Source organism: Ylistrum balloti, unplaced genomic scaffold (genome assembly GCF_031769215.1).
Source record: "Ylistrum balloti isolate Yb309-2 unplaced genomic scaffold, AGI_CSIRO_Ybal_v1 Utg369772, whole genome shotgun sequence".
In the NCBI taxonomy this organism is placed as follows: Eukaryota; Metazoa; Mollusca; class Bivalvia; order Pectinida; family Pectinidae; genus Ylistrum; species Ylistrum balloti.
Genome location: NW_026781965.1, coordinates 1,291,379 through 1,315,602, shown reverse-complemented (window position 1 = coordinate 1,315,602; position 24,224 = coordinate 1,291,379). Strand labels below are relative to the sequence as shown.

The 24,224-nt window shown below is 33.2% G+C and overlaps 1 protein-coding gene across 1 annotated transcript; it reads left to right on the top strand.

Annotated features, from left to right (window-relative positions):
- Window positions 1–429: 429 nt before the first annotated feature.
- LOC132543962 (uncharacterized) lies at window positions 430–23,712 on the top strand. The gene is made up of 26 exons (XM_060207520.1): window positions 430–510; window positions 3,934–4,123; window positions 7,686–7,809; window positions 8,329–8,450; window positions 9,601–9,783; window positions 11,033–11,215; window positions 11,826–12,089; window positions 13,428–13,625; window positions 13,824–14,021; window positions 14,898–15,079; window positions 15,356–15,629; window positions 16,029–16,190; window positions 16,318–16,479; window positions 16,712–16,916; window positions 17,399–17,574; window positions 17,896–18,078; window positions 18,347–18,577; window positions 18,811–18,981; window positions 19,295–19,504; window positions 20,014–20,280; window positions 20,711–20,893; window positions 21,437–21,592; window positions 21,866–21,892; window positions 22,144–22,240; window positions 23,154–23,249; window positions 23,631–23,712. The coding sequence occupies exons 1-26, from the start codon at window positions 430–432 to the stop codon at window positions 23,710–23,712; spliced, it is 4,407 nt and encodes a 1,468-aa protein (XP_060063503.1).
- The last annotated feature ends 512 nt before the right edge of the window (window positions 23,713–24,224 follow it).

Below are 24,224 nucleotides of genomic sequence, written 5' to 3'. Positions count from 1 at the left end.
TCACTGTTTTCAGATCACTGCACGTACACCATTCTTTACTGAATTTGAAGCTTGAAATTTAAAATGAAAATAAAGAAACAAGTCAGTTTTCCGTGATCCTGATGCTAAATCCACACCTCAAAAATTACATTAGAGATATGTTATGCAATCTTTCCGAAGACGAAATACATGTACGGGCTAATCATGCTTCTGTATTACAATAATTTATATTGCCTACTAATGATTAGGATAAGTGGAATTTATAGTATGAGGATGCTTAATAACTCGAAAGAACTTTTGACCAAACTTCAACACTTCCTCTCTTCTACGAATTTTCCATCCTGTACACCCCATACCTCATTCTTAACTGAAAGAACGCCTTCAATCTCATGATATGCGAGCTTTCTTTTCCACCGTATAATATACAATGAAGCGTATTTCGTTAAAAATATGTCCAAATCAAAGAAGAAATATCCGGAGGACGAAATCATAAGAAATGATGGAGTCGACAACATCTTAGTCGAGTTCGTGGTAAGATCTTCCGACAGGCTATTATCAAACCCATGGGAACTAACTGTGCCCTCTGTCGACAGATTTGTTTTTGTTTTCATACAAGGCTGAATTTCTTGAAGATTTTATCAAAACAGGTCAAATAAATATCAATACCTTTTCAACAATTCAATAAGACTTAAGTTTCGTTATCTAAATGCGTCTTTAGACAGTCATTATAAAGACTCTTTGTTAAAGTCTTGGTCAGCTGCCAACTGCCCTATTCCCAAACATCGACATTACAAAAGCTAAAACGTTTGCTATATTTATAAACTTGATTATATCGATAAGAATCTTCCTTAATGCCAGTTTCATCTCTTATCATAACTAAAGAATTTGCGAAGGACAAACAAATGCAGAATGTGCTTCTATCTATTAATACCCATGTATGTATCGTGTATTTGTACTAATGCCGTAGGATTTCTTTTATGTTACATCGTACTTCACACATTCTTCAAACTTAAATCTTTTCGGCATAGTATTGTATGTATTGAGAATATTAAATACATTAACGATATATCATGGGAACAATGTGCCACTAAATGTTGTGTCAGTAGCGTAGTTATGCCTCCTTACCCCGATCACTCCGTCCTAGTTATTAATTTTCTAGATGGTCGACTTTTGTCTCATGACCAATTATACGAAGTGACGTCATCTATATAATACCAACTAACATATGGATTACCACAGATCAACAATGACTCAGTATAAGCTCTCGTTATTTTCACAGAGATAAACCGCTGATCAACAATAGCTTAGTATGAACACTTGTTATTATCACAGAGATACATTACTAACCAACAATAATTCCATATATACACTTGTTATTTTCACAGCGTTATCCTACTGATAAACAGTAATTTAGAATAAACATTCGTTCTTAGCACAGCGTTATACCACTGACTCGCTATTATCACAGATATACTCCACTGCTCAACAGTAACTCAGTATGAACACTCGTTATTACCACAGATATACACCACTGCTCAACAGTAACTCAGTATATAAACTCGTTATTACCACAGAGAAACACCACTAATCAACAATAATTCCATATAAACATTCGTTATTATCACAGCGTTATACCACTGGTAAACAGTAACTCAGTATAAACATTAGTTATTATCACAGCGTTATACCACTGATAAACAGTAACTCAGTATAAACATTAGTTATTAGCACAGCGTTATACTACTGCTCAACATTAGCTTAGTATATACACTCGCTATTATCAGAGATTCACCACTGATCAACAGTAACTCAATATATACACTCGCTATTATCACAGATATTCACCACTGATCAACAGTAACTCAATATATACACTCGCTATTATCACAGCGATATACCACCCAGTTCATGACCGAACAATGGAACATGAGTAATAAGTGTATGTTTATAAGCATCCATTATGGTTTATATGTTAACACTTCAGAAATCAGCATATATTTACATAGTGTAATAGAGGTCTATCGAGTCCTATAAAGACGAAACAGCTGTACCACGCAGTTTCATTCGTTATTTGGCTCTGGTGTCTCTATCTCAATTTCTATTGAAAGGTGTTATTCACTTATGTGTCGTTTGCACAATCCTTGATGGTAGACGCTGCTTGTTGACTATTAGTCATGCTGAAGTTTGCTGTAATCATCATGCAATGTTGTGATGTATTTAATTAGTAGCACAGTTCAGAATATACACATCTAATTGACGTTATTTTAGAGTCATCAGATAAATGAAAATTACGAAATTTATCAACTGATGGGTATTGTGCACCATCTCTCCTACATTTTGATATCTCTTTTAATCATTTTTGGTTCCCTCCAAATGTTGAATTCACCATGTGGCTCTACGGTTTGTAATTCTAAATGTGTGTGCATTTTGTACAATTATTTCTTCCAAAAATATTTCATGTATAGACACTTCACAGCAATAGATACCTTCAGCTATGTATTGCCATAAATTTGATAAAAGCAAGACTGCAGCCATAAAAAATGTGCCCTGGGATGGCGATTGGGAATATTTATGATTCATTTCCCTGCCGGGTTATAAATACTTTAAACTGCATTTGTTGTTTGTCATGTTGTAAAATTATCATTTCACAACTCATAATACTATTGATTTTTAGACACCAAAATTAATTCGTATTGAGTAGACATTTATTTATCCGTTTGTGTAAGTTTACTTCACATGTGAATGTTATTGGCTTCTTGATTCTCGTTTATCCCGATTGTTCTATGTGCAACAACCATATCGGTCCAAGGGTGGATTTAAGCAGTTTTCAGTTTATTTTCCGAAGCAAGTGCTCAGTAAGATACGCATGTTTTGGGATAACTTTGTTTTAACTTTTAAGTAAAATATTTACAATAGCTTTATTTCCGCCATCCAGCTAGGCAGAAATGTTTGCTTGTAGTAAAGATAGATGAGAAACTCCTTCATAACCCGTTCTAAATTGAGAAGGAATTCATAACAAAATGCTTGAATTTCTTTATGTTAATGTGAGGTCACTTATCTTGAAGAAGAATACATACAGTTTAAACCAGTTGTCTTCATACAAGTCATGGAAAAACATTTACATTGGCATATCTTGCCGATTAAAGAACTCCTTTTCGAAATCTAATTCAAAATAGGTAATTTACAGAACGAAACATTTTGAGAACGTAATTCAGCAAGAGAGAATTTTATCAAAGCTGCTTCTACTGCCTGGAATTGAAAGTAAAAACTAGTGTTTGGTAGATCCTTTACTAGATATGAAAACAAAAACGATTCATCAATAGTTTATTTCAATGCGAAATGTTTTCTCTTCTGTGGATAGAAAAATACGCCGTAGCTAGTGTAACCAAGGCGCATGCAATCAATACCCGATAAGTTATGTATATATTTACCGGGGTATCGAGGCAAAATATCAAGGTGTATATTCACCTGGCCTTGCGAACGGCACGGTCCTTCAGCTGATCACAACAATGCGGGAACTGATATTATTACTTGTAAGCAGCATAATACTATTTAAGAACACGGTAAGTATACATGTTTTGATGATTTTATCGTATATGTTTGTAAATCTAAACTTGCTTACATAATAAAAATAGGCAGGTGGTGATAAGAAATTTCTTTATTGATAAGCAATCGTGGTCTTTAAAACAGCTGTTGTACATTAACATTTGTATAAAAATAATATGTTTAAAATGAAACGAATGGTACAATTGTATGAAAATTATGTATATTATGTGGGAAGAAGTTGGATAACATTGGATTTGAAATGAAAATGTATTGAAATTGAAATTGCTATTCACTGGTACTTTTTGTTTCTTTTATCTTTAGTTTACCACTGCGTAAGTGAATAGAAATTTGAAATTCTAATGTAACTTTTATACATAATACAAATTAACACCATCGCTCTCTCAACAGAATGGAACATGTATGATACAACCTGGAGATATTTGTGACGTCATGCAATGTACCGATCAGACAGGCAAGCTGTACATAAGCACATCACATGCTGTTGATGGATCAACCTGTTTTTTTCGATGCGCCAATGAAACGTTCACGACATGGAAAACATGTTCCGACGGAATTTGGTCTTTAAATGTCGAAAACGGTAGGTGCTGGCGTTTGTCTTTCAGGTTAATTGTTTCGCTGATATAAAGTCATAACTTGATGTGTGTACTGGCTATTTCTGCAGTGACACTAAGGATGAAATTAAACTCAATGACCTCGTACACATTCCCGTGCGACGGCGTTATCTATACTTCATGCCAATATTCATATAATCTAAATGAGAAGTTGCCACTACGATCGTACTATTCTGTTTAAATATACGAAATTGAAAACAGATTAGTTAATTTAAGTTATAGATATTTTGGACCATTTAAGCATTGTTTTACTAAGGTATGGCAACCAAATATGAAATATCAAGATTTAGAAGAAAGCAGCTGGTATATCGAAAACAAAATTTACTTTTCGTAGATAAAAAAGCAAATTAACCACCATAGATCAACACAGTTCATTCACTGACAGACAAGAACTAACAATAGAGATGATATATTGTTACGATTGAAAACACTACATTATTAGTATTTATCAGTGATACTGTATGAGAATGTGTTGAAATTATTATAAAGTTTAAATAGATGAACATTTAGATGTCAATGTATTTGGTTAATAAGGGAAAACAGTTTCTCTATATAAGGTATTAAATGGCAAAACATCATAGACATATCGAATGAAAACCATTAAGGAGTGAAGTAGCTCCTGTCTTGAGTAAAGTCAGTGCTTTCAAATTAGAATTTCCGTCACCGAAACTAGAAACGTCAAGTCAAGACTTTCTGAAAAGAAACTTCTGATTTGCAATTGTCAATAGGCAGAAACTCCTTTTATGAAAATATCATGGTGATGAAACGTGTGCCTCGATTGTATTACGTTGATGAAAACATTGATATGAATTGCACAAATATGATACAATATCATTAATCCGACTGATTGTCCATATCTTAATCCGACTGATGGTAGATATGTTGTACGTTATTGATTTGTGATCAATAGAATCATAGACATGAACGAGTATATTTTTTGATATGTCAATTGCATAGCAAAATTCAAACATTTATATGTAAAACTATTCCCTAGTATGTGCTCTGGACAATACTTATATAAATTTATGTGGTATAATATTTCATTTAAAGGTCACGAAGTTGCAACACGTCATCACCATACAGCATTAATTAGGACGAAAAGAGGATGGTTCAGCAGTGTTATCAAAGGAGTAGTCGGAACAATAAAATGTATCTCTTCTCTGTTCATTCTTTGTGGAAATCGCCCCCGTAAGTTCTAGAGGTCATCAATTAAGTCCTTTTATTGTATTGGAGTACCAAAACACTATCTAGGTTTCACTTTCCCTTGAACCATTACACGAATAATTACACGCTGTAAGCCATTCAAAAACGATAAGACATTCAGGAAAGAAGATAAAATACCAAGACCTATCTATAGGAAGGTATATGTATTAGGGAAAAGGTGCACTAAACTTATGATTTACATGTCAATTACCCAAACAAACGATTATTGTAAATAACTCAATTGATACAATAGCGGTATCTATAACTTAACCAGTAGAAGATTTAAGTGTGACGCTTCGATGACTACACGGTCACCTTCATCAGGCACTGATGTAAGTGGTCTGCGTGATGGTAAGTAATTGACCTTTTTTCGACTGCACTAGCCTTAAAGCGCCCCGCTCCGAGATTGGGTCATAATTTTTATTCTGTTTCGTATTCCAATTTCCACAAGATGTTGTTTTAGTAAAACAATGGCAAACCAATAACAGTCAATTCTATACTAATCATATATTTCACATTCTTTTAGATTAAGAAATCGATATGATAATTATGCAATCATATTACATAACATGATACACGTTGCAGATAATTCTACATTGGTTGAAATGAAATTCACATAATAATGTAAAACTTCTTTTATACATTACATAGGATTTTTCATTATTACCTTTATACGCTCGTAACAAATGTCCCACAGTCAAACTTGAGAACTAGTCCACAGTTGCAGCTGAGGACACAAGTTTTTGAAAGTTTGAGAACAAAAACGAAAAGAAGACAAAACAGTAAAAAATAAGATGTTTTAATTACAAATGGGAAACAGTATAAATCCATCAAAGGGAGATAACTGAATTCTTAATACCATGCTCTGTATGCTATGCTTCGCTGATAAGTTCAGTCTTGATGTCTGTATGAGTATAATTACCATAGTAGGTAAATTATTATCTTGTCAATGTTCTTAAAATTCTATTTAGAATTTCACAAAAAAATTCAATTCCCCAGACTGAATATTTGTTTCTTTGATCGACGAATTATTTGTGAAATCATTTACACCTTTGGAAATTTCATCCATTTTCTCTCTTTTTTTCATCAGATATCAATAAATCATTGACTCACTGTAACAGTTTGATGTCTCAGATACAATGCTTCAAAGCAGTTTAAGTCTGAAAATGTAAATTAAGAAAACAAAATATGTGTATGCATTTTATTTCTTATGTTACTATTTATTGCAGTGTAAGATAGATAGTTAAATTTGATGTATCCTATTATCATAGTTATTTAGTAGACAAATAATTTGACATATATCACTAGTTATTGAAATCTTTATAACAACAATCTTCTGCCCATCTTATTTTTTAAAATGACCGAAACGGGATACAGCCTTGGGTAATTCATCATATACGTTTTTCCGATGAACCAGACGTTTTGTGGTATTATCAACTTTATCGCGTTTTATTTACTCTGTATTAATCAAAAGCTATGAAAGATAGGAATAGGTGATGAAAACAAAGCTTCATTATTGTGTTTTTGTACTACTTTTTTTTCAGTAATCCATTATACAAATTGGTAGATCTAGTAAAATTATAATGAAGTAAAAGAGGCATGATGTGTTTTATGTAGTTGAGATGATAACAAACACTTTCATGTAAATTTGTTTCTGAATTAGATAACGATGACAGTCAAACAACGTTCCAACTTTTTCCAATCACCACTTCACATATGTTAACACAAATCAAATTTTGTACGAAATATTTTTAGTTCAAAACAGAAATAAAAACATGATTATCAAGCAACAAAACGTCTAGTCATCCGTTTTCATTGTCAATGTAAGTATAAATCCAGCTTAGTGTCTGATGCGGGAGTCTCAGTAATGCCCATAGTGTATAGCTCTAGAAGTGGCAAATATAAATATACTTCATCTGTTACTAAGAAATGTAAATGTTTATTTATAAGACTTGATTAAGCTATTCCATGAAATAAGCCTAATGATTTATTAAATATTTCACATAGGAGAGTTCTCCTCTGTATGTCCCCATCGTTTGTGCTTGTTCCCTTTGATTTCCCCATTTCGAAGTGTGCGTTCCTTGTATTTCCTTCATTTGAAAACTTTTTTGTTCTTTCTATGTGTGCCTTATTCTGTTGATTTAAGTGAATTTCAAACATGATACCTTGATTTTAGATGTGATAAACAAGTAATATAACACGGCTATAGCAACAACAAAACAGAAAAACTGGTGCATTGTCATTTTCAGCATAGTCTTTAAATTTTATGCAACGGATTTTGAAATTGGCGGAATATAGATTCACGTTACTTTTCGGTTCATACAGGAGATAGGGACCCTCCTACTATTATATGCCCGCCAAATATACAAAAAGTTTCTGACGACTTGCAAGATCACGCGACCGTGAAATGGACAGAACCAATAGCAAATGACAATGGCACTCCCATGAGGTACATATGTTTGTCACATAAAACCATTTCACAAGATATCGTTATATGTACGGATGTCACATATTTTGTCTCGCGTTTGTAGAGACGTTGATAATGCAATTTCAAGTATTGAATATTGAATATGTCTTTCAAATAATACTCAATTAATCAAAAACAAGTTGGAATTTCTGACAAATATTTAGCTACTGGCATGAACAAGATTGAGACAATAAGGTAGACATGGGGACAACTTGAAGTTCATCCAATCAGAACCAGACAGCTCAAATTGTTTTGATAACAAACTGCATGAACAACAGTTCATTATACATTTAATTGTATTGGTAAAAGGTGTTTCATATCTTCCAATGTTTGCCGAAGATTTTTTATTCTCATTCTAGTTCATTAGTGTTTGATATTTCAATTTGTATTATGTAAAATACATCTAACATGAATAAAGCAGGATTGTTATGATAGTACTTATAAGTATGATAAGTAATGATTAGAGTTTCCTTCATTTGAAACAACTATTTTGTTTCGCAGGGCAACCCGTCATGGCTTAGCACCAGGGCTACAATTTTCAAAGGGCGTTACGAAAATAAGCTACTCTGCAAGAGACAGCAGCGGAAACATGGGAACTTGTTCATTCTTAATTATCATAACAGGTGCTTTTTACTAAATGTCCATATTAACTAATTATCTATCCTTTGCTGAACATTTATCATGTAACGATTGTTATTTCTTTGATTGTGCTATACCATATTAAGTGTAGTTTTAAAGTGAATAATCACTATTGTTACATCATCATATTAGTGATGACTGACAATTGAAAAAATCCCTAATATTATTGACAATACTAGATATAATTGTCAGGTATGTAAACCCATTGGTGTGCATTTATAGGTAAATGGATGAAAACAAAATTTAAGCACGATATATGTTATGAAACTAAAGCATTATTTCCAAATATGGAAAATCTTATAATTGTTCTATTTTCAGTAATATTCAAATTCCACAATAAATGTTTTAAGATATACTTCTATAATTTTAGAGAGATAAAAGGAGCGATTTCTATGACATTTTAAAGAAATTTCACTTTAGGTCTACATTTGTGATTACATATTAGACGGAGTGATTCGGTTATTTCAATTTCAACGTTTATTCGTTGATAACGATTAACTTGATTATAACTCTGAAAGTCTTGTGTAGATTCAGTCTGATTTAGCACTAATCACATATTTGGAAATCATTAATTCCGACATTGTGTTCCATCTTCCCTGATTTCGATCATCCGAAAACAATATTTCAATTTGTTTCTTGATCATGGAAAAAGACAAACTAGCTCTAAGGGGCGATGATCGTGAAAAACATCTTCGAAAATTTCTCTATCCATGCATAAAGTCTTCGGAAAAGTTAAAAGTTAAGGAGATGGTCAAAAAAGGAATTTAATTTTCTATTTTTTTCTTCATTATATATTCATTATATCAAGTACAGAGTTTAATTGTGATCATAAAATAAAATTATCATGCTTTAACATTTCAATGAAAGACGAACATTTCTTCAAAGAAAAAAAACGTTGCCGCGAAAATAACAAAAATATATGTTATATAGGAAAAGATAATAATAATATGTGAAAATGAATTAAATCCTGTTACTCATATTCTGACGCATGTATCAGAAAAAGAAGTGCTTCAACATATCGAATTTTTGTTTTTAAATCACTTTCTGAAATCTAACATTTCGAAAAATCATCAATAGAACAATAGTTCAAAAGAACAATATGTTGTTGCATTTTAAAACTTTTTTTTCATTCAGTTCCAATATGCCCTGGTGTCTCAGTACTGAAGAACGGTTGGTATATGTGCCATACAAGCTTTGAGATGCGGAAAGGGACACAGTGTAATTTTGGTTGTTATGAGGGTCATAGGATCGTAGGGGATAGTTCTATTAAGTGTATGGAGTCTGCAACTTGGACTGGGCAGCAGCCAGTTTGTATACGTACGTATTCACATCTGTCTTGTGACTGACCAATACATCACCGGGAATATTTGCTTTCCGAATCAATTAACAATTTGTGTTTTTTCACTGCAAACATTTTATTTACTAAGATAAGATATGCATAACATTACAAATGTGTCCTCACACACTTCTCATATTATTAAGTATTAATAAGAAATACATATACACACATCTAAACACACATTTTTAGCCTTACGTGTTCATATTTCCTATCAAATAGTGAATAATAAGCACTTTCCTGACCTAGACGCAATTACAATAACAATCATTTCCTAGCACAGTATAAATTATTGATAATATGTTTAAATACACAAGTACATAAAAAAGAAACAAAAGTAAAACAAATTAAACAAATAAAAAAAACTGTTTTTAATAACGCACAACTTATAACTTAAAATAACATATTACATTAACAAAAATAATGTACATGATATAAATATATATAAGAAAAACAAATTGTTACCAATTTGGATAATCACTATTCTAATGCAGCATTTATAAGAGCATCTAGCCTTGAAGTCTTGATCGGAGCTCAAACAGAGTTTCCTCTCTTCTGATATGTGTTGACTTCGTTTTTCAATCGTTAAAAAACGAAGCAGTACTTTGATGGAGAAACAAAAAGTATTGAACTACTAAAAATAAATGCATACATTACGGTTTTTACGATATACGTTGTAAATTCGTATCTTCATGTCCGAAACTGACGTGTAAAGATTTCAATGTACTTAGAAAAAAACGACAATAAGATACAAAGCAAGAAACAAAAATATTGAAAAATTTTTTGTCTTGATCATGCGAGATTGAGTATTCCTGTATTATAATCTGTTTCTGTTATCTTCTTTGATTATTTTTATTTAAATGTTTTGTCTATGCATTTACCATGGTTACGGTAGAATAAGTTAATTTCTTATTAAGTGTAATCTTGAACACGCGTAGTTGGTGTGACGACACATAATACACCAAAACATAATCACCATTGTACTTTAATGGCTACATAATATATATATATGTATATATATATATATATATAAACTTGTTTATTTTATCTAATCTTATTTATTTTTGTATATCAACTGCACTTATTTTCGCATACAGTTAAGATATTATATAATAATAAGGTTACAAAAACGAAAAATTTCGTTTTTAACTGACAATTTACAACGTTGGTTCGAAAAAAAATCAGAATATAGAATTTTAGAAAACAGACCATGTCATCCTTCTATTAAAGCCGTGACCTGTGACACGTTGGCTCCACCACAGGATATGAAATTAAGCTGTTCTGACAAAAACAACTTCCGGAGCAAGTGTTCCTATAGCTGTCGTGAAGGATTCGATATTAGTCCCGGAATGTCCCGAGTTCGCGTGTGTGCGTCAAATGGAGAATGGAGAGGAAAAATACCGACGTGCACTGGTAATGAACCCAGATCTACCTAATTTGAATTTTAAATAATGGCGAAGTAACTGAATTGTATGTTTCTTTCAGAATTAAATATAATTTTATGATTACTTCACATTCTTAGACATTCTTCACAGAACAGACATACATTGGTACACAGAACAGACATACATTGGTACACAGGACAGACATACATTTTACACAGGACAGACATACATTGGAACATAGAACAGACATACATTGGTATACAGGACAGACATACAGTGGTATACAGAACAGACATACATTGGTACACAGAACAGACATACCTTGGTACACAGAACAGACATACATTGGTACACCGAACAGATATACATTGGTACACAGAACAGACATAAATTCATATACAGAACAGACATACATTGGTACACAGAACAGACATACATTGGTATACAGAACAGCCATACATTGGTACACAGAACAGACATACATTGGTACACAGGACAGACATACATTGGAACATAGAACAGACATACATTAGTACACAGAACAGACATACATTGGTACACAGGACAGACATACATTGGTACACCGAACAGATATACATTGGTACACAGAACAGACATATATTGGGTTTTTTTTTCAGATATCTTACCACCAGTTATAACTAACTGTACCGGTGCTATATACGGATTTGCTGACCGTGGAAGTGTCAGTGGACGGTTCGTATGGGACAATTTTATACCATCTGTGTATGACAATGCTGACAAGGCTATAAGACTAATGCAAACGGCTGGACCGGACAGTTTCTATAACAACTTGACGGCAGGAACGTACGATGTCACCTTTGATGCCACTGATTCATCAGGAAACAAAGCGTTCCAGTGTAAAATGAAAATAGTGATGAAAGGTGCGCTATCTTTGAATTGATTTAAGTTTTTTTTACGTGTTTTTAAAGACACTTAGAGATAAATTAGTTGGGAATTCTTTGTCACACAAGATGATAAACAAATGCCAACGCTAAGACGTGTCGTAACAAAATATCACGAGTTTAGATTTTAAATCATTGCTATATGCACAAGCTAATAAAAGGTCAATGTTATATTTCATATACATATATGTGTAATTAAACAAATCAAATAATTTTACCATTTGTTAGAGTTAAAAAACCAGTAAAATAATCAACAAAATCTCCCATTAAAAAGACAGAGATCTTCAGTAAAAAATCAACATAATCTCCCATTAAAAAGACAGAGAGATCTTCAGTAAAAAAATCAACATAATCTCACATTAAAAAGACAGAGAGATCCAGTAAGAAAATCAACATAATCTCCCATTAAAAAGACAGAGATCTTCAGTAAAAAATGAACAGAATCTCCCATTAAAAAGACAGAGATCTTCAGTAAACAATCAACATAATCTCCCATTAAAAAGACAGAGATCTTCAGTAAAAAATCAACATAATCTCCCATTAAAAAGACAGAGAGATCTTCAGTAAAAAAATCAACATAATCTCACATTAAAAAGACAGAGAGATCCAGTAAGAAAATCAACATAATCTCCCATTAAAAAGACAGAGATCTTCAGTAAAAAATCAACAGAATCTCCCATTAAAAAGACAGAGATACAGTAAAAAATCAACAGAATCTCCCATTAAAAATACAGAGAGATCTTCAGTAAAAAATCAACATAATCTCACATTAAAAAGACAGAGATCCTCAGTAAAAAATCAACAGAATCTCCCATTAAAAAGACAGAGATCTTCAGTAAAAAATCAACATAATCTCCCATTAAAGAGACAGAGATCTTCAGTAAAAAATCAACATAATCTCCCATTAAAGAGACAGAGATCCTCAGTAAAAAATCAACAGAATCTCACATTAAAAAGACAGAGAGATACAACAAAAAATCAAAACAAGATCCCAGTATTACGTTACAAAGATACCGTTAACAAGGCACCAGTAAAAAAGTCACAGAGATTCAGAAAACGACCATTTTAATCGCCATTTCTCAGACTAAAATTGTTGATAAGAGAAATCACCCGTGTATTGAATAGCATTATAACTATGTATTAGGATATGTCTATAATCTACCCAGCACAATTATATACTGTAAGATACTGCAAAGCACAAGAATATGTATTATAAACAGAATATTGCTTTATCATAATAAAAACAAAGAAAGGAAAGAATGCTGAAATGACCGATTTTGGAAAGAATGATTTAAGATGTTTCTTTTTTTAATCAAGTACTGAGATGTCCGAAAGTTTACAGTCTTCCTCTACAAACCGTAATTTGTGAAGGAGGAAGCAAGTTTGGAGCAGAATGTAAATTTTCATGTGCGAACGGGTCGGTAATCAATGGATTGAGTCAGGCTATGTGTGAGAAGGAAGGCAATGGACAATATGTTACCTGGAAACGGGGTTCTCACCAACCATTTTGTGAAGGTTAATGATTTTTTTTTTGTTCTTGAGCAAAATTGTTAAATCATAAATAATCAAAAAAAGTGTCCATATAAGATTCACGATTTTCATTTTATTACATATAGAATTTCATATATATAATTCACTGTATAACATTTATATAGCACTTATAATTACACCTAATTGAATAATTGAGTGGATGTCTTTCTCTTGTTTTTGAAGCGCAACATTTATGTGAGGACCGACTCGAACCGCCTTCACATGGCGCTGTCGCTTGTGATTACTGGTTGGGTGGAAAATTTTGTCAGATGTTATGCAGAAATGGCTACGATGTACCAGCAGGGTATTTGTTTCGGGAAATGTATGTTTGTGGAGAATCTGGTTCATGGACACCGGATTCAAAATTACCTAACTGTGCGCGTATGTTGAAATGCCAAGTTTACGTCATAATTATCAATATAATAATACAATGTGTCTCAGGTTGTCAATTGAATTACCAGTTATTCACGTTATCAAATCTTAAGATTACATTTTTCAAAAGATGAACGCGACTGAACAGACAGAACACCGCAATCGACTCCGAACAAAGCAAATGAGGATTAAAGAGTCAGAAATAATGTCACCATTTTCTCAAAGAAATGTCTTTGATATATCGATATCATAAAAACGCAAGCACATCATAAACATGACATGTATTGGCTACACGTAAGTAAGTTTAGCCACGACATATATCTAAAAGCTTTATTAGACTTCACTTACTTGTTTTGAACAGACACAAATTAAAATACATATGTAGTAATTGACATTATTTTTAGTGTTAGCCTGTGCTGATCGAGACATTCCGTGCAAGACATTGCTGATTTGTCGGCATTTTGTATTTTCTTAATGTGCTGATCACGTCAGTTTTATCATTCCATATAGACGCTTGCTTTCACAGAATTGTAACTTTGACGGCTAATATTAATGTATCCACACAAAATGTCATTAAGCAATGGCTTGGGATCATCCGCCAGGTTCCCCGAGGGATTAGAATCAAACCCAATCACACCAGTTATATTTTAACACAAGAAATAAAATAATTTCTTTTTCTTTTTCAAAATTATATATCCTAATGATCAATCATGTCAACAATTCGTTACTAAATCTCCATAGATTTACTAATTGTCAATGTCTGAAAATGTGCCTTTTGTAGAAAAGCCGAGAACATTTCAATGAATTTAATACAATCAATCATCACTTTTCTAGCCACATGCGTGATAAAATTATGACTTAATCCTGTGTCATCTTATTTTAAAGGAACTCATTCAAGTCACCATGCCATCGCTGGGATAAGTGTGGATTACTATTTTGACGGAGACTGCAGAAATGCTACGGTTGCAGATAGCATCAGACAGAAGTTTGTTCAGGCTCTGTCACAGTCAGCCTACATGGATGCTTGCAAAACCAATGAAGAGAGCTGCTTTCCACGAAATGTTGAGGTGATCATAATTTGCTCAACAATATGAAAACACGTCATGTATCATATTTATACAAAAATATTTTTTTAATGAAATACATGTGAAGGATGGAGAAGTTGTCATGTCGGTTGTTTTGATTTTTTAAAATGGATCTGAAAAAGAACAAAAATTAACGAAAATGTATATTGTCTTGGATAATGATGGAGAGTTAGGTCTGTTAAATCGATATCAGTGTCGTATGCCGATATGTTAATTCCGATAAGATATTAAAATAGAGTGACAATATTTGTTTCGCAGGTAAAATGTGGCTCCCATGCAGGTAAACGATCAGCGAGTATAAGCATTGGATTTGAATTGGAAATCAGCAGCAGGACCGCATTTGGTAATAGGTCATTCGCCAAATTAAACGAAAAGATGAAGACATGGTTGGGCAATGTCAGTGATGAAAAAGCAACCTTTGATATACACATGGGTGACAATGTTACTCTAATTGTTCAAGAGGTTCACAACAACGGATTACGGATAGTTTGTGACGGACGAACTATTCCATCGTATACCAGTGAATCATGTAGTAAGTATAACGATGCTTTGTCATATGTGTATTTAAATGAAAAAACAAAAACAAAAAACAAACAAAAAAACAAAAAAAAAAAACAATGAAGTAGTCATTACGCTTATAGAATATAGAACTTCGTGTAAAAGTATATTACACTTAAAGATATAACTGATTCATGTAATAAAACTTCTCCAGATAGAATCAGACTAAAGTAATTCTATACTATCCTCTCAATCAAAACGTGTTATGAATCACGAAAGAGTGATTTTAACACAATAACTACGATAAGTCGCCGAGTCTATCACGTGCAGCACGCGCCATTCTAGTATCACTAAACAAACAGGTCCTGAAAAGCTTTCCGATCTAATTAAAAACAATGCTTTTAAATAATTTTGTAATGTAACACTATTTCAGTCGAATGTCCACCTGGAACGTTCTATGATACGAAAGCACAAGTGTGCCCTTTGTGTCCAGCTGGTCAATATCAACCATCATCAGCGCAACTGGACTGTATTCAATGTCCAAACGGGAGAAGCACACGCCGTAAAGGGGCACAATCCAAAACTGAATGTGAAGGTAGTTAATACACAATAGTTTAGGTTTTCTTAAATTATATGGCTTTGATGGTTATACTATGAAAATATGCCCGTTAACTGGTAAAGCTACGCGAGTGTTAAGAGAATATTTGCTATAAAACTTTCAGTGGCATGCGCACCTGGGACGTATTCCAAAAATGGATTACCACCCTGCTCCTTGTGTGAGATTGGAAGATACACCAACGTGTATGGTTCCATGCAATGTTCTTCCTGTTCTGGATCACGTACCACCATTCACGAAGGCGAAACCTCTGAGACTAGCTGTAAAGGTCAGAAAAAATAAATAAACCATGTTGCAATGTATGCCTAAGTTGAGAAACTATACTATCACTAAACAAGCTATGAAACAATATCAACACTTTAAAGAATGTATGAAATTGAATATTTACATATTGTAATACAGATAACTATTGTTCCAAATCTTGAAAATGACAACACATGTTTCGTATTTAGCGATTGTCGACCAACTCATTTTGCACTTAAGATCAATTCTGTTTTCAGAGTTTGACTTGATAATTTCCAGCAAAATTGGAAATGTCGTACTTCCATTAAACTCTAGTTTGATTCGAAGTGAGAGTTTCATCGTCAGTTTTTGGATGAAGTTGCAAGATAATAGGAACTTGAGTTCCGTGATCAGAATCTTGTATCCGGACAAAGAATTTGACATCGGCTTAAACGGAAGTAGTTTTATGTTCACAGGCTTTGGGTAAGTCTCCAAAACTGAAATGCAGATTTTCTGTACAGAAGTATTTTCCAATTCGAGGAAACACGGTGGGAATGATGATATCGGTGAATGGAGATCTCAGTTTTAGGAGAAACGCGGCTTTGATTCACAATCAATATAAAAGGAACGATATTAGAAACCATTAACAGTTACATATGCATATAATGTGGTTGAAAAAATTACCAGTAAAGGTTTCTCTATTTCATGTCTCTTCTGGGACACAAAAATGATAAATGCCTTTACAAATCAACAAAAAACACATCGCTCGTTGTAAATCTGATCTTTTAAATTATATTTGCCGTCGCCTTGTTGCATGATATTTGTAAGCAGCAATAAGTAATATTTCATCGCATGCGAAGAAATTCAATAACATTTACATTGTCAAACAAAGATATCTAAGATGAATTCGTTAAGAATAAAATACACAAGCACATTATTATGACAAACGTGTGTGTGTTTTTCAGATTTCAAGCGACTTCAGATTTGAGTGTGAATGACACAAAGTGGCACTCTTTGGCAATTAATGTCAATAACTCGTGTGTAGATATATTTCTGGACTCCGAGCTAATAATCCCTCAACAAAATGCACACAACCAAGCAACTCATTCCAGCAACGCGGACCCAAGCATTATCATTGCTGGTATGCTTTTTTACATAAACATCATACTTAATAGTGTATATATTCCCAAGGTGATATGTGAATCTTTATTTATCTGATGCTTTTTTCATTGTTGGAATTAATATATTAACATGTTTTCATAGATAAATAATACAAATGGTCGTATTTATTTCTAAATGTCAATCGCAATATCGATTTTACATATCAAGACGACAGCAAACATTTTAATTCCTTGAATGTATCAACAAAATGATATTGCTGAGATTCTATTCTCGGAAAGAAGAACCAGCGTTTAACAGAAAGGATCATAACAATAAAGTATTTTTTTCTGTTATAATACAGGTGGTGATTTTATGGGCAGCATATCCCAACTAAATATATGGTCCCATAGATACACCATTGGTGACATAGTGAAAGAGAGTTCGTATTGTCACAGTCGTACACAAGGGGATATTCTCGGATGGAAACAATTTGAATCAGTTGATAATGATCACGTATTTTTACAAATACCTAGCGAATGTGACGGTGATGTATTCGAATAGTTTCTTTAATCTTTAATGAAATCGACGTTAATAAAGTAGGATAATATACGGAATAAACATGACGCTTTTCTATCTAAATAGCTAAAAATACAATAACTTCATTTAGGAATATAAAGTATCTAACATATTTCTCTGTGTCAATAAGTATTTGAGTTATTTCATCCTTATGGTGTTACCTGCAACAGAATAAAGGGGAAATATTTTAACTGAAATAAGACCTTAATTATTTTTTAATCACTTCATTTTATTAGATCATGACGACTGTACCCGTGACGCATGCAATGAAGGTGTGTGTGTAGACGGTCTGCATACCTATAGTTGTGACTGTCCGTTCGGTCTAAAGGGAGATAACTGCGAATTTAACATTGACGACTGTGTAGACAATGTATGTGAGAATAACTCCACATGTATTGATGGTGTTGGGCGTTACACATGTCATTGTGATGTCAACTTCAAGGGAGAACTCTGTGAAATAGCAGTTGGTATGAATCATTGTTTTATCATATCAAAACTTGAAATGACTTTAATCTCTAGAAGTTTGTCATAAACGATAGATACAATGTTTTGATTCAACATGATGTGACGAAAACTAGACTTTTTAAATTGTCGATGAAAATGCGAAAAAAAAGTTTTTATTTCTGTGAAGACTTTTCTTAAATTACGAAAGCTTAAGTGAAGTGGCTTAAACTATGTTTGAACTTACCATATTCAACAGTCGATGGTAAATGGAGCACATGGAGTAACTGGTCTACGTGTTCTACCACCTGTGGGGAGGGGATAATGACCAGGATAAGGCTGTGTAACAGTCCCACTCCAGATAATGGTGGAAAAGATTGCCCTGGTGACACTTTCGACCAAGACACGTGTATGTTAGAACAGTGCACAGGTAAATTCATTTAACGTTATCCAGCGAGGTTATTTCTAATTACATTGAGACAGTTGTTTATTTAACATAACAGAACACAAACTGCAACAGCAGAAGTACTTTTCATTGATAAAAAATGGAAAACATTAACAAAACACCAGCAGTCTTAACTGCAATACACAATAATGTTTCACATTCTTATATCTTCTTCATTGCATTAGAAAACAAATCGTAAAACAAGATCAAGATCGAAGAGGATATGAGTTATATCTTATGATAACTGCAATCAAATTATCAAATGTATATAATAATTATCTAATAAATATCTATGTAGCTTGTACAAATTTGACTACACCCGCCCACGCTGCCCTCGATTGCCAGTGGACTACCTCTGAAGATGCTGTCACTTGCTCATTGTCATGTGAAAACGGCTATGATTTCGATCACGCTGCCAAAGAAATTTATCGTTGTGGACCGGATACCTTCCATCTTTGGGACTTCCAAACCGACGACAACCCTTACGGAAGGCTTCCTGATTGCACCAGTACGTTTATATTAATTGTGCATTGTATTTCCTCCCTATATATATAAAGTATGTCCTACGATTAAAAGTAAGCTATGGATTATAGCAAATATCATTTGTTTTTTCCGGAGAAAAATTATACACGTGCAGACTTTTAACAGTTGATCTGATTTGTCTATGTTACTTTGTATTTGTGGAAAGATTACAATCTTCTGGCTAAACACAAACCTACAGACGAATGTCATATCGAATCATTGAACAACTTAGCGATTAAACCATATGCCGCTAAAGGTGTGTTATTTACCATTACGTTACGATGTTGTATCTTAGTGGTGATCTAGCACTTTTAAATTTAAATTCTGCGTATGAATCTGCAAAGATTGATTTCCGTTCAACTCATAGCGAAAACATAGTTGTGCTGCTTATAGAATATACTGATGACATATACATATGGGCCAAATAAGAGGTTTTGAATTATCATGCCATCATATACATAACATTATGAAGATCAACGTGATTTGCTTTTTAAGGAAAGGTGGATGGAAACACGCTGAATTGGAAATATATGGCATCATATATTGATCTGGTGTGTGATTCTGACCCTAAAGCCGACATCGTAGAAAGGAAAATTAAAAAGGCAGTGTACGAGGGCGTTGAATCACTGAAATGCAAAAGACACGGGTCGTGCTCCCTTACAGATATACAAGTGACAGGCTGTTCAGGAGATAGATTTAAGCGGTCAGCGAGCCCTACAACAGCTGGATTCGCTGCAGATTTCACTTGCGATTCACAGAAGTGTGAGCTATTGCATTCCTTCTAGATGTTTGAACATCAAAAGTAGAATAAGTAAATTTCAAGTATCAGAAAAATAATTACTGAGACAAATGTCAGGCTTTTAATAGTTTCATTCCTAAACGATGGTAGTGGTACGGTGGTCTTCTAAGGACGCTATATATACTATCTCTGTTATAAATGTGAAAAAGCGGGAAATAATATGATATTGAGATCATCTCTCTATGTAATAGTGCTTTATTTGGTTACTTTTTGGACACCTTTTATCTTATATATCATTGTCTTTTTTCTCGATTTAGCATTGATGTCATTGAGTTAAAGATGATGAAATAAAACCTTTGAATTGTCACTGGTGACCATTTATACATTGCGTTTAGAAATCTTTGCTGCAACATGTAAGGAATATGGTTAATAATGATCTTAACATACCGATAGTTACATCCGATGGCTGCAGAGACGTTGTAACAGAAGTACTAAACGAGATGCTCGCCAAAATAGAGGGCAATGCATTCAACACACTTGTGGATGGTTTAGAATACTCTATCATGGAAAACAGTTCAATGTTTGGGGGTCGATCTTACTGCAAAGCCGGCATGGTCCCAGTGCAACACTACTGTGGTAAGTCTTACAATGCATTATTACTAGACTGCTGGGGATTAATGGAGGTTTGGTATACCCTCACATACTAGATAATGTAAAGTAAAATGTATACCGTTTGTAACCTGACGCCCACTAAGTTAAACCGTTAGTAATATTTTATTCTTAGTCAATAACAGAAGATGTGAGAAATAAGCGTGGTAAAAATTAAGTCATATTAAGTGTATTAGAGCGGCGAAATATCTAAAAAAAAAAAAAAAAAAAGCGTATTTAGTATTGTATAATGTCCAAGTGAAATTCTGGTGTTATTGACTGTGTAGAATATGCGTACGTAAACATATATGTATATGAAAGTATTTTGTTTTGAGAATGAAAAAAAAACTTACACCAAAGTCAACACCCACAAAACAAAATATTGAGCTAGATTTTAAAAAGTCTTAAAAAGACAATCGAATAGAAATAGAAGCTACAAATACAAAAAATAAATCTGAATAGTTATATGGTTGATATATAATTATGTGATACGTTTGCATCAATGTTTTCATTATTTGTGTAATGTTTCAGTACCCTGTAGTCGCGGTAGATTCAACAGCGGAGATGAATGTGAGAAATGTGCATTGGGCACATATCAAAACCAGATTGGTCAGACATTATGTATTAATTGTCCCGTTGGGTACACCACCGAAGGGCGCGCTTCTGTCGATGTTGAGGACTGCAATGGTGATTTTAACTTTGTAACGCTCTGATATTTCAATTTGTTATTAATCATGTTTTTAACGGGATTTCTAAAAGATTATTATCAGTTTTTAACGTTTTTTAATTCTAACGAATTTTGAAATACAGTTAGGAATTAAACCTCTATGGATTAATTGAATCTTTCATCCCCTTTTGGGTGAGACAGGGGGATCTCAACCCGAGGGGGAATTATTAAGTTGTCAAACACGAAGCTTGCCAATTTGATTATTGATCTGAAATATGTTTGTTCATTTTCAGTGGCTGTGAATATCCCATCTGATACAGGTAGGTTAAGAAAAATGTGTCAAATGACTTTTATAAGTTTAGAATACATAGCTTAATGACCTTTTGTTATTACTGGACTAGTTGATTGCTCATTACATTAGAAAAGTTCTGATATGTGCAAAGAGACCAACCTTTTTTCCAAACAAAGTAATTAAATCACATGAAATGCTTTTTTCGATAAGAAGATATAAAAAGGAAACCTACATATTTAACTCAGTGTATTGAAAGGATCGTTTCGTGTTTTTTTTAAGGTGCAGTTCCCGCCTGGAAGTATGGTGTTCCAATTGGACTTTCTATCGGATTCGGAGTTGTTTGCGTTGTATCTATACTGCTTTGGAGGAAAATCAGGTATCCGATCTACTGGTTCTCCTACAATTCTATATTCGGAATCGTAAATAAAAGGATTAACTGATACTTCCAATTATTATAAAAGAATCATAGCTATGAGACAAATTCTAAAGACATTTAGATATTCTGTAATGTTAGTAGTCGTAAAACAACTCGCGGGCTGAGTTGCTGGTATGATATTTCTGTATTATTCTGCGATAACTAAAATAAAAAAGGGAATCATCTATATTAATATCACGCGAGTAAAATAGCTACAGACGTCACTAGAATTGTGATGGGGAAAACAAAGAGACAACTATTACCTACCATTAATACCATTGTAAAAGTCTGGATTCATTTACTTCTAATTCTTGAAATTGAGCTTGATGGTAGCTTTAACCTTTAAAGTGTGCCGCGTGCAATAAAATTGGATATATAGTATTTGGTAATATCAAGAAAAAACAAACAACACGTATGACAAAAACTCAAGCGTTCATTCAAACTATTTATGATCCATTTAATAGATTTTCTCTTGACTTGTTGACACAATAATAATATACATAATGAGATTGTAACCATTTTTTACGTCGATAAACCTTCCAGACATAATTGATCTAATGTTTCTAGAAAGATAGACAGTGTTTCTAAATGTTAGTACTTGTGATTTACAGAGACGTGCGTCCGTCGTGTGGTGTTTGTCAAGAGACGTACAATTGGTTTCCAGTAAGAAAATTGCCAGAGGTCAAAAGTGGCCCATGAATTCCTTCGGTATATTGGAACAAAGCAATCTGATTTTCTTTGTTTCACTACCTGACATTTTCCCGTATTTTGACAAGTGACCATAATGTGTTGCGTGTACTGACCTTGTGACAGGTGTAATGTACTCTCAATAGAAGTTAAGGAAATGTTGATTTGTCGATGTTTTTTTTAACAGAGGCGATAAAAACAAGAGGGAAATTAAGAGTACATATGAACTGTTCGATGGTGGTAAAGGAATGACAGCTTCAAAACCCAAATACATCGCTCCTCCGTAAGTATACAAAACTTTAAAATGTCACCACTCTATGTTACATTTCTTAATTGTTAATATTTTGGGTAATACTTATACCAGTGTTTGCAGACATAGTGTCGATGCTTGTCGCATGTTCTTCGTTTCATTTTGTCTATGATCTCTATTGCTGTTTTCTATATTTCACCTTTTTCGTATCTGGCAAGAGTGCAAACAAACAATCTTTACATATGTAGGATAAGATGAGTTTGATAAAAGCTTATTGTATGAAGTAAAAACTCATTTAACGCCTATATGTACATGTGAATCCAAATATTATGACAGAAAATAATCATATAATGTGTTTTGTATGTAAAATTAAAGTCAAACAAACTCATGATTTAAAATTTGTACATATTTCAGAGTAGAAATGACTCCCGTTGCGGATGACAACCATAGGGCCGATTCATCTCTCAAAGAATCATTGTCCACGAGAAACAAGTAAAACGCTTGGAATGATGTTTCGATGGAAAAACAAAAAATCTTGCCTTTGCTTTAAAGTCTTTTTTATTAAAAGTGTCTTTGTCCATTTCGTAAACGTGTATATACTTTTGAATTCGAGACTGAGCTTATAATTTGTTCAACTGTCGAGTTCTTTGTAGATAGCTTTGTATATTTATATATAACTGTAGAATATTTTGTCTCACGTCATCGAACAAATAAACGTTTTGGACTCTTTGACACTTCACAGAAACGTTTTATAAATTTCTATCCTGTATAAGTGAGCAACACGTTTTAAGTATTACACTGTTATTGTGGAAATTTTACCAACACACTATCCTGTCTTTCCAAACTCGAACTAATAGCTCTGTTATCATTCATATAACCAGTTAAATATAAACTAAATTCCTCATCTTCATAAGATTTAACACCCAATCGCTGGCTCATCTACTTTCTACCAAATCTGTATCACGTTTCACTGCTATATTTGGTAAAATCTTAAACAAAGTTTAGTAT

Excerpts from the sequence above, each read along its gene's own strand:
- LOC132543962 (XM_060207520.1), top strand. The coding sequence starts at position 430 with ATGTCCAAATCAAAGAAGAAATATCCGGAGGACGAAATCATAAGAAAT. Across the intron at positions 22,241-23,153 it reads CTGCTTTGGAGGAAAATCAG|AGGCGATAAAAACAAGAGGG; the intron begins GTATCCGATCTA and ends TTTTTTTAACAG. Across the intron at positions 23,250-23,630 it reads CCCAAATACATCGCTCCTCC|AGTAGAAATGACTCCCGTTG; the intron begins GTAAGTATACAA and ends TACATATTTCAG.